Source organism: Lepidothrix coronata, unplaced genomic scaffold (assembly GCF_001604755.1).
Source record: "Lepidothrix coronata isolate B3197 unplaced genomic scaffold, Lepidothrix_coronata-1.0 Scaffold38, whole genome shotgun sequence".
Lineage (NCBI taxonomy): Eukaryota > Metazoa > Chordata > Aves > Passeriformes > Pipridae > Lepidothrix > Lepidothrix coronata.
Window position 1 is genome coordinate 5595365 of NW_016690218.1, and position 12196 is coordinate 5607560.

General features: G+C 37.1%; 1 protein-coding gene across 9 annotated transcripts in view; it reads left to right on the top strand.

The window, feature by feature from the left end:
* Positions 1–12196, top strand: part of USH2A (usherin) — a 379818-nt gene that overhangs the window by 77061 nt on the left and 290561 nt on the right. For 8 of the 9 annotated variants that reach the window (XR_001874412.1, XM_017812861.1, XM_017812864.1 and 5 more), the window contains exons 16-19: positions 2692–2850; positions 7325–7819; positions 9297–9569; positions 11328–11485. Coding sequence is in view for 8 of the 9 variants with exons in the window: in XM_017812861.1 (XP_017668350.1) it covers positions 2692–2850; positions 7325–7819; positions 9297–9569; positions 11328–11485 (1085 nt within the window). In the remaining variant the exon portion in view is untranslated. The remainder of the gene's footprint in view (positions 1–2691; positions 2851–7324; positions 7820–9296; positions 9570–11327; positions 11486–12196) is intronic. The other variant, XM_017812865.1, reaches the window with a different exon arrangement.

Genomic DNA, 12196 nt, shown 5'->3' on the forward strand with positions numbered 1-12196 from the left:
TTTTTAGCTTTCCTCAAATTTTGGAAGTGTTTAGACACAGTTTTGCTTTGCTTTTCCTCATACTCTTCCATAGAAGGCACAGTATCTATTCATTGTGCAGACAGTTGATTGGCTTGTTGTTTCTTTAAAAAATGTAAGATGTTTCAACTGAATGTATAATAATAATAATACATGGCACTTTTATGATGCTGTTCATCTTCAAAGTGCTTTACAAACATAAGCCAACCTACTTATTTATGTTGGGATATACATTGGATAAAGGTCAATAGCAATTCAACTCTAAAATTGATTAATAATAATATGACATAGATAAATAATATCATGGATTTTAGTTAGATAAAAATACATCAGGCAGTATTCTAAATGACAAGCGGAGTCCTCTTCTGGACATAAATGATATAGCAATTACAGTCCTTTGCTTATTCATACCAAAATATTTTAACTTGTTGCACAGATATGGACCTTTGCCTAGCTTGATATTTGTGGTTATTTTCACTGCAGAACAGTATTTTGTTGACACATGCCATTACTGGTTATGAGTCTTTGCCAAGGGAAGCAAATGTCCAACTAGTGTTTTTTAAGGAAACGACCTATATACATTTTTTCTACTTAGCAATATTTTAGATGCTGCTCAAAAATCTGAAATACAGTACTTTGCTTACACATATAAAATGCAAACCAGCAAACAGGTGGGAGCAAATGCAATTGGTTGAGACTGCGAATGGAGAATGAAAGTGATGGTGGTAAATTTCTAATATTGTTCAGGTCTTGTAAGTATGTATGACACAGAGAGAAATTTTTTAAAATGCCAAAGAGACTTTTTTCCTTTGATTCTCAGACTTGACTTCCGTAGACACTTTTGCATACATTCACTTCCTAACTGAGCTGAACTCAAAAGCTCCAGATTGAGGAGCAAAACAACCTGTGCTCTCTAATGAGAGATGATGATGATGTTTTCTGTTAATCCATTGAATTGTAGGAAGATTTTCTGCTATTTCTTGGCTGAGAGACTGCAATAGTAGTAGGGCTTTTCATTATCTTACTCAAAATGAAGAACTTCATCTCATTTTTTAATTTTCTATTAAAAACCCATGTGTAATGTGGCCCACTGATTTTGGCATAAGTCTCTACATCTATCACTTGTATGTCTTGAGATCCTCATGAGATTTTCTGTCTGCAACTTCATTCTTTGCTTCTTGTATCCTATTAGCTTGGATGAATAGATTTTGGTAATTAACTTTTGTTGAGTTGTTTATATTAAGCAAATATCCACCTAACGAACAAGACAATAGTTTGTAAGAACAGGGAGAAAAAAATCTGCATGTTTCTAATCCTCATGTTGTCCCATAATACTTAATGTAGGGAGAAGAGCTTATTAGGTGGTTCTGGATCCAGCTCTTGGTAGTTACTCCATTTGCTGATTTTGGTGTTGCCCTGGGCTATTCTCATCCCTGGAGCAAAATGGTTTCCTCTAGGTCCACACTCCCCTGTTTTTCCCTCTCCTAGTGAAGAAGATAGGGAAGTGGAACGATCTGCCTTTTGTGTCAAGCTGTAGCAATTACCAGCTGCCAAAACAGACCAGTCTTGTTGTGTGCTAATGCATGGTGTACTGAGGGTGGAGAGTAGGACTTTCCTCAGTATTACTGGATTACTGGAGGTCTTACAGCAAGATATGAACTCATGCCCTGGCTTGAATAATAACATAAATACAGAATCATAGAATCTTCTAGGTTGGAAAGGGCCTTTGAGATAGTTCAGTCCAAGCGTAAAAATCACATGTTTATGTGAACATGTGTGTATCTACGCATATAAAGTTTAATTTCTGAGTATTAGCTATTGTCTTAGAAAGGACTGTGATCATACAGTTGGATTACAAAAGAGACTTTGAATGCTCTTTCTTAAAATGTGAGACACTTGGCTTGTGAACTTCCAAGTTTGTTTTTCTCTTTATTTACAATGGTTTAATTAAGTAGCACATTTTCCAAAGTTAATGGAGGTGATAGCACAACAGTATTTTGGTAAATAAGCATCTCAAGCTGATTTCTTAAAATGTTAGATACCTTGCTCTCATTGGTTTCAATTTCATTGGAAACAAATGGAAGTGAATTGACTAAAAGTGAAGTGAATTGCCTTCAAAATTTGCCTCTTTATGTTTTTGTTATTTGATTAAGCAGGGTTATTGTAACAATTCAGTAAAATTTGTATTTAGTTGGAGTTTCCATTTCTGTTCTATTAGAGGAAGTTGTGCCTGGCCTATGCTAAAATGGAATGAATCCTCTGAAAAAATAAATTCTAATTGAACTAGAAACTTCAATAATGTGACCAGATAAATATGTTCTTGTTTTATAGAGTTTTGCAATACATTAAAAACACCCAACAAAAAACCAAAACAAAAACAGTTTGGAAAACTGTGGTATACCTGCTTTAATTTGGGGTGGTTAGGGGGATTAAGTTTATTTGTCATTTATTTGTTATATATACACTTGTTTCATGTACTCTGACAAGAAACTTTGTTGGGGAGCTCTTGGATGGGTTGGTTTAGTCTATTAATGTATTGCCTGGTTACTGTACATTTACTCAGTGATTTTTCAGTGAAGAAAGCTTAGCAGTTTCTTTGCGTTTTTCTTTAAATTTGTGTGATTATTGATTACCTTCATTTTTACATCCTCGGTTTTTGTATATATGTTTTAGCTCCTTTCCAGCAACCTCCTCCTACAGGAGAAGTTGTCAATTCCTCTGTTATCAATCTTTCATGGAGTTCCCCTGACTCTCCAAATTCTAACAGGCTTATTTACCAGCTGTATAGGGATGAGGAAGAAATTTATACAACTGAAGACTACTATCCTTATAGTAAGTAAGGTGACATCAAAGATTTCATGTTTGTGTGTGTGTGTGATGTTTCTTAATTATTTTGCATTTCTGTCATTATCATCGTCTGTAGTTTCAAATACATTTTTCTGTTTTTCTTTACAAAGCTACTGTTCTATGTTATTAATTTTGCTTGAAAGAAATGAATACCTTAGTGTAAAATCTGACACAGAGTCACCCAAAATAGCTGATAATTTTTTTCTTTTTAATCTGAAAAACTTAAAATTGACTCCCCAGAAGTATTCACTGGAAGTATGCACAGACTCCAAAATCTAAAAGAGTCAAAGTCGCAGATGAAGAATTTGGGTGAACAGAAGAGACCATAATGTGTTTAAATTTCTTTTTTCATCTTCCTGGTTTTAAACTGTTAACAGGTTAGGAAAGCTTTTTGTGGCCTCTAACTTTTAGCACCTTCTGTTAAGCTATCAGTGTAGCTCCTGATCTGTCTTTAGCAGCACCACTTCTCTCATGTTGAGGCTTGCAAAGGGATCCTCAGAAGGCAGTCCTCAAGGATTCGACACTCTGTCCAAGGTGGAAAGGCCATTTTGTGGTAATATTTCTCTACTTATCAAAGAAAAGGAGGTGGATTTGGATACTGTTTCTATGTATATGTGGCACAAAAGTGTTTTGTTTTTTTGGTTTTTTTTTTCTTAAAGAAGACAGGTGTGGTTTAATGCCACTAAGGTTTGATTTCTGTTCTAGCAGCTTCTTTAGCTTTTGCATTTTCTTGCCAATGCAGCATTAATGTTTTGCAGAATTTGAGTCCCTCTAATTGTCGGTGTGTACCCTGGAGAAAAGAAAAAAAGAGCTATTATTCAGTGGAAGCACAGATCCTTTGGAATGCACCTCACATTTTTATGTTTTGGTTCATGCCGCAGTGTTACAGTTCATTACTTTGTGGCTTATGCTGTGAATTTGGGCACTCTGCAGTACTACCATGAGGAAAGGTGTGCCACCCATGTAAGCATGAGATTAAGTGACTGGGGGAAAGAAACATAAAAAAAAAAAGTTGGAGAACTAATAGAGAATATTCTAATTCTTTAATTTGGTTTAAAGGCGTAACTTTAGTAAAAATATGAATTAGTTTCAAAAGAAAAGCTATTATACTTCATTGTCATAAATCTGTGCTTAGTAATGTACTTGAAACAGTGCACTGTTGAGAATGTTATTTCATGCCACTACCTACATACTTTGTAGAGAGTTAAAAATTCTGTATGGGTTTAGCTGTATAATGAGACATTAGCATGTTTAAGAAGCACATTTAAGAAAACATTATGTTCTTAGAAACATAGATTTGGTTTCAAAAAATGTTTTTGACATTTCCAGGCAATACCCCTAATTAGCGATGTGAAATCATATTCTGGTGTTTGAATATCAAGCATTGTTAATGCTGTCAGAACTTTTGATAATGTCATTTTTTTCTCAGTATAGTGTGGCCTTTATAATGCTTATGTGCTTAGAGTACAACTGCACACAGCTGGCTCATGTTCAGCTGTTGACACCCCCAGGTCCTTTTTCTGCTGGGCAGCTTTCCAGCCACTCTGCCCCAAACCTGTAGTGCTGCATGAGGTTGTTGTGACACAAATATAAGACCTGGCACTTGGCTGTGTTGAACTTCATCTAATTTGCCTCAGTCCGTCTATCCAGCCCATCCAGGGCCTTCCTACCTTCCAGGAGATCAGCATTCTCACCCAACTTGGTGCTGTCTGCAGACTGAGAGTGCACTCGATCCCCTTGTCCACATCATTGGTAAAGTTATTAAATAGAACTGGCTCCAATACTGAACCCTGGGGAACACAGTGTGGTTGGAGTTGTTCAGCTGAGGAATGTAGAACCTTCTTACTTTTGGCTTTATCCTATTTTATCTAGCCTATATTCCTGTTAGCCTGTATTCCTGTGGAAAAAAAAAATTCCATCATAACTCATTGTCAGTATTCATCAGTACTGAATAGAACTTTCCTGTAATGTTGAGATGGTGCTGGTTACTTTCCTGGCAGACAGCATCAGCATTCTGTGTGATCTGCCTCTTTCAATCTCTGTAGGAAAAGGGGAAAGTAATATGCTTGCTGTTGGCATTAGACTTGGGGCCCTACAGTCTGGGTTGTCCCTAGAGTTTCTACAAGTCCAGGTCTCTTCTAGAAGCTGGGTTTCAGGGATTCGTTGGGTGGTGTTGGTGCAGCCATTTCTAGAGCAGGAATGAATTATGGAGTTGGAGGTTTGGTAGGGAGGCAGTTCTAGATCACAATCTAGCTTGCACATTGGAGCTAGATAGTGTCCTATCTTTCTTGTTGGTTCTAGATGTGTGTTTCTAGTGTTTTAGCTCACCTGCTAGTCTTGGAATGATGGTTTAACTTGCTTGCTGGTTCAGGACCATGGTCTAGCTCTAGCTTGCTGGTTGGTTCAGGGCTGCTTGTTGGTTCTAGATATGTGTTTCTAGTGTTTTAGCTCACCTACTAGTTTTGGAATGATGGTTTAGCTTGTTTGCTGGTTCAGGACCATGGTCTAGCTCTAGCTTGCTGGTTGGTTCAGGGCTGCTTGTTGGTTCAGAACCATTTAATGGTTTCTGAGCAGGTTCTAGATATTTTTGGTCTAGTTCAGTCTTGCTTGCTCTTTGATTCCAGAGCATGCTCTAGCTCACTTGTCAGTTCTAGAATTTGTTCTAGAACACCCGATTTCGATGTAGGTCCTAGCATGCTTGTTGGTTATAGATCAGGTTGCAGGTCATCACATGGTTTGGGATGGGGGAGAGGTCGTACAATCTAGCTCTGACTCTGGGGATACTCTTATCTCAAAAGGATTTGTGGTACTTGCTGTTGCTAATAGAAGTCTAGCTGGTTTTTTTTCTTTATTTCTTATTTTCTTTTTTTTTCCCTTATGCACTTTTTTCCTTCTCTGTGGCTCTTTTGAGTTGCAGGCTCATAGAATGGATGATCCTATCATCAGATAAAGTGCAGCTCCCCCATGTTTCTACCATGCTGCCTCATGCTGCCTCTGTGGCCATTTTTTTTCCCTCTGGCTACAAAATTGGAACTGGACACATGATGAGCTCCGACTTGTCATGTCCTTCACAGCAACTGGTTGTCGCACTCTGAGGACTCTTGCCAACTTTGGTACCCACTCCTGTGCCCAGAAGCACTTCAGCCAGGGCAGCTGTGACCATGGAGCTCAGAAAGGGCTCAGCAGTTCTACAATATATTTGAGTACTTGCACTCACACTTGGGAACACCATGCTGATCCCAAAGTGGAAGAAGAAACAGCTAAATCTTTCCGGCAAGACCAAAATCTTTTGCATCTTCTCCCTGCTCACTATTAACACATGAAGAAGTCTCAATAGCCATTGCTCAGCTGGCAGAGTTGTTCTCCAGGCTTGTCTGAAGTAACCACGGTTTGCAAGGCCTGAAGTTAAGAAAACCCAGTCTCCTTGTGGGGCTCCAGTGATGAGTTTGAGATAGCTATAGAGAGTTGATGTGCTGTAAACAATTACTGGGCTGACAGTGCTGCTTTTGTGCTGCAGTGTCAAGGGTTGAATATCTAGCAATACTCATAAACTCTTAAGTTGTACTCAGGGCTGGCTTGCCAGTGCAGATGTGCAGAAAACTTAGAAATAGCTGTGTCCTCTCCATTTGCTTTGAAGGAGTTTAAGAGTATCCATGCTCTGACATGTAATATATTACTCAATGTTCACTATTTTTTAATGCAAAATAACATATTTTGGTATGGTTGTGCATAAATTCATATTGTGCTGTGATGACTAAGATATGTAACTTCTGGGATCTATGCAGGAGCTATTAATGGCCATGGGTACTAAAAAGATGCTAAAAAGCTATCTAGAGTAATGGAAAGTAAGGGTGAGGAAGGTAAATATGGGCTTTGGATATATCTTTTTAGTAATTATTGGCACTTTTGTTTCACTTCTCATCCAAGATCAAATGCTTTACGAATGGACTATTAAGCACTGTAGTAGAAGTGAGGAAGTGAAAGCATACAAAGTTGAAATATTTGGTCTTATGCTATGAAATTAATAAAAAACAGAGGTCTGAAAATTTACACAATGGTTTGGAGTTGCTTTTTCTAAATTATATTTACTAATATTGATGCTGATTTACATTTGAAATAATTATTTTCAAGCAAAAGAGGAATGAGAAGATAACTGTATTAATGTTCTTTTTGATTAAAGGAGGAACTAGGAGAAGTTCAGTGGAAAATTATTTCTCTAGTGATGCCAATGTGTAGTGGAAGATAATAAGGGATAAAGGGGTAAAGAGAAGGTTTTTTTCCCCCTTGTTTAAAAAAAAAAGAAGTTGAAAAGTTACAATGTTTATAATGATCTCAAGAATAGCATGCAAACAGGAATAAATATGTCTGGATTATGGCTGGACAGATGTTAACTATAGAAATTAAGATTATTTTTAATGTGTTAGACTGATATGGTTTTCTTCTCACCTGTTTGTTTTAGGTGTTCAGACCTTCACCGACACTGTGTTAGCTCCATATACCTTCTATTCCTATTACATCCAGGCCAGCAACGTTCATGGTTTTACAAGAAGTGCCTCAGTGACATACAGAACAAAATCTGGGACACCTATAGGAAGCTTAGATTTAAATCCCGTTTTTCCTGTCAGTCACCACTCTGTTTTACTTTACTGGACAAGTGTCTCCAATGACTCTGGGCCCATAGAGAAATACATTCTGACATGTACTAGCTCGGTTGATCTTCAGCCTTGTGGTCAGTATGAAGGCTTAAAGACTTCAGCAATTATTTGGAATCTCATTCCGTTTACAAAGTATGTTTTTTCTGTGCAAGCTTGTACTAGTGGAGGCTGCTTAAAGAGCCAACCAGTAACTGTAGTTACTGCACAAGCTCCTCCAGAAGGGCTACACACACCGATGGTAAAAACTATCAGCGCTACAGAACTGGCTGTGGAATGGTCACCACCTGAGAAACCAAATGGTAGGACATTGTGTTTACTTTTGTAAATCAAAGTCTTTGCAAGGAAAAAGCAGCGTTTTCTCAAATCTGGTTAGAGTTCCTTATCCATGTGACATACACTGAGAATGAAGTATGGCATTGTCCTAATTTGCCTGCTTGCCATTAAATGTATCCTCAGAGTCTATGTTTTATTCTTTTGGAGTCCAGAACTCCACTGACTGTGAAGTTCAGGATTTAGCCCTCAGTGGCATCTGCTGCAGCAAAAATCAGATTTATAATCAAACATTTACAGTAAAATTAATTTTTTCCTAATTTGCCAGATCGCCTAGTTCAGACAGATGTGGTGATACTGCTTGACAAAAAATAAATAAGCAGATAACAGTTATGGAAAAAACCCTAAGAATTAACAGAGAAGTCTGTTTTTGAAACCATCCGTCATGTGCAGTAACTAATTCTATTACCGGTATAACTTTGTTAGGGATTAGGTGATTGCCAAGAGTTTCTGGTCTAACTTGTGTAATAATATTTTAGGATTTTGAAACTGAGAACACAGCTGTTGTAGGATAGTTCTGTGGTGCCACAGATTTTATTGGTAAACACTACCTTTTAATATATGTGCAATGGAATTTTGTAAACTTGCACTTACTTGCACAAGTATTTGTGCGTGTGAAAACAAGCATTTTAATCTGTTCATAAAATGGGCATCTGTCTATGAATAGCTCAGCTTTTACTTCAAACATCTTATTTTCCAGCTACTTCCAGGTTAGACAGGATTAATGCACGCACAAGAATGACTATGCATTTAGAGGAGCAGTTTCTACAATGCAGGTCATGATATTTGCTGTTAGCACTTGTCCCTCAATGTCTGTCTTAGACTCCTCATAGTTTACTCCATAGCCATGACATGCATTTAATGGCCAACACAAGCAGATTTAAGCAATATTCTCATATTTGTTTTGATGTCTGGTCAGATTTCCTGGTCTCTCCAAAGACAAAGAAAGAAGCTGTTTCTCCCAAGCAACCTCTCCAGTTCTGTGCATGAATACAGCCCCAAATATATATATTTTATGGTAATTATCTCTTGGCTTTGCCATATCTCTCATTTTTACCATTTTGGAAATCTCCGCTCAGATTTCTTACAATCTATTCTTATAGTTAAACTACTTCCATGATCCAGCCTAAATCGTGTAGTGCTTCATACCCCAACACATACATGATGCACATTTATTTCCTATCCAGTAGTCTGTTCTAAATGTTCAAAAAAATATTAGGATTAAAATGTCACTCAAAAATTTCCTTCTCATAATTTAAAAATAATTAAAAAAAAGGTGATTTTGTTTCAGGGAGTATAGCATTTGGATGAAAATAGCAGAAAAGAAAAAAAACCTACTAATGCTGTATTTTCTTTGAATTTGATTGATTGATTCATAGCTCATTAAATATGTTATTATTAAGTCATTTAAATTCATTAATTTTTCTGGCTTACTTTTTTCTCTAGGTATAATTATAAGATATGAACTTTACATGAGAAAAAAATTAAAACCAACTGGGAACTTTCTTCCCCCTGAAATTCGTATTTTCCAAAGCAGTGGATGGCTCAGTCCTCAACCAGTTGTGGAGTCTCCTAATGAAAATGCTCTGGCTCCACCGCAAACCAGTACCACAGTCATTGATCTGGAACCATTTACAGAGTATGAATTTTATGTGGTAGCAGTAAACATGGCAGGTAGCATATCTTCAGACTGGATATCAGGACAAACAGGAGAGGCTGGTAAGCACTGGTTTGAATTTCTTTGATAGAAATTAAAGGAAAAACTAGAATATCATGTATTATTAATTTTTTTTTTCAATAAAATGTGTCTAGTGGTGGTTCAGCTAGGGACAAATTCTCGTTTTTATCTAACTAAAGATAGGTTATCTCAGGTTATCTCAGAACTTAGCATGTTAAGCAAAAACATTTTCTTCACCATGAAATCATAGTATTGAGGAAAGTAATCCATATCGATTAACCCAAAATTTAAACTCCTCCTGCCAAAATTACCTTTTACCCAGTGGGAGCTGATTTCAGCATCCTTGCTGAATTGGCTTTCCTTGTGGCATGTAAATTCTGCGTTTCTGTATCAGTGACACATTCTTCTCCCCCAGCTTTGTTAACCTCTCACCTAGGTCTGAGATAACACCCAACAATAGTACTGCCTTTATTTTATCTCAAGTTCCTGCTGTGGTGGCTTATTTTATAGTCCAAGTTCTAGGTATCCATAGAGGCATATTCGTGGGGGACTTTGGTGGTCATTGATGGGTGCAGAAGCCATCTGTCCCATAACTTGGGACATATCTTCGTTTGACTGGTGATATGTGTATAAGCAGTTGCTTCTTTACAATTTGTCACAGTGGGAATTTTTGTCTGGATGTGTTAACCAGGTTGAGCTAATCAGATCTTGCCGCCTCCGGGCCTGGAGTTAGCACCACCCTGTTACACCCTTCTGTGTTTATCTCATGGCAAAGTCCTTCTGTGGCCTTAACAGTGTTTGAGACAGGCAGTGTGAGCTTTAACTCCTTTCCATATGCTTTTATGGAGGCCAAGTGTCATAATATGGACCCTTTTTTCTGAAGTGTAACTAGTTTGCAGCATCTCTTACAGTGACCCTTCTGTTCATATTTTCTAAAGGGCTTGCCACTTGACATATTATTTGAAATAACAACAATTTATTTAAATCCTTTCAGTAGAAATCTAAGATTTTCAGACTGATAGAGCCTATGATTTGCAATTAAACATCTCTGTTATGTTACTGATGTGTTTGTTTGCTGTTAGCTTGAAAATCATGTCCTTAGACATTTGCTCCTGCAAAACAGCAGGCTAAACTAATTCCTCCTTCAAAATGAGTCTTTGTGCTTATCTGTTCCTAAATACTATATGTTATAAAAGTGTTAAATTGTATTTGGGAAGAGGTCCATTAGTGTGGTTGTTTGTATGTAGCAGAAGTGCTATGAGTTGGTATCCTATTATTACAGAGTAATCAGGTGGGGATTTAACTGCAGTGCAAACAATCCTTTAACAGATTTACTATGGAAGACAGGGGAACTGTTTTGTAAGAAGTGAGAGACATGTTAATTTCAAACTGGCCTGGCAAACAAAATTGCTTTTAAGATGCTGAAGTATTGAACACTTTTTGCTTTTATCAGTTTTTTCCCATGTTGCATGAAGTTTTTCTTCAAGACCTTTTTGTCTGTATGTACTTTCCTGCCTGCTACGGGGTTTTAGACTGTAGTGTTGATTAGTATTTCTTTGAAGACATAGGCAGTTTTATTCTGCATTCACAGCCAGAGTAGAAAACAGGAGAATGATGAGTGAAGTATTTTTTATGTGCTATCAATAGAAGATGAAAATTCTAGCTAAACTTGAGAATAAAGTTTAAAAAGGGAAAAGAAATATTGTCTGAAATGGTGTTTTACAAATACAGTGAGAAAGCTTGCATTATACACATTGCTCATTTATTTTATAAATATTATTATATTAACTTTGTTTCAGCCCCAGCATTCATGCCATCTCCATCAGTATTCTCTCTCTCACCATATTCCCTCAATGTGTCATGGGAAAAACCAGAAGATAATTTAGCAAGAGGAGAAGTGATGGGTTACAGCATCAGTTTAATGACTGAACAAAGGTCCTTGCCACCATTTTCCCAGGTATTATTGTTAGTTGCATAATGTTTTTCCTAACTGGTAATATTAAAATTGATAAAGTCTGATGTCCTCTGAGGTTGTCTGATGAATTGTTTCCCTGACTTGCTGTATATTCTCTAACTTTTCCACCTACCAGTTTGAGTGCTCTTAGGTTTTAAGTTGTATTCCTGAGCTGACTTGTTTTCAGTAGTGGGAGAGATTCAAAATTAGGAGGGATAATTTACAACATGTAAATTATCTTGATATTTGCATGTACTGATTCTGTATTTTTGCTATATTTGCTCATATTCTTAGAGCCAAATTGTGTTGTAGGAATCTACACTGTCATTAAGAAGGTACCTGTCCAGCTTCTTAGTTGACTATTTTGAAGTGGGGAAACCTAAAATACCAGAAAGAAACATCTTTAAGAAGTCAAAATATGTGACTTTAAAATACTATTGTATTGTTTGTTTGACTGGGGTTGGCAAACAAGTATCATGACACTAGTAGTAAGCCAAAACCTTAGGAATGAGAAAAGAAACATGATGAGTAATCAGGATGGGAAAGTGAATCTGGTGCTCTGATACTGAATTTCTCCTTCAGAGCCGATTTTGTCTTTCGGTAGTACCACAGATGGGCCTCAGTTTATATGCCTATGAAGTAGGGATACTACTGCTCCTAGGGTTATTGTAACAATACATAAATGCCAAGTGCTTCAGGTCACAGGCTTGCAAG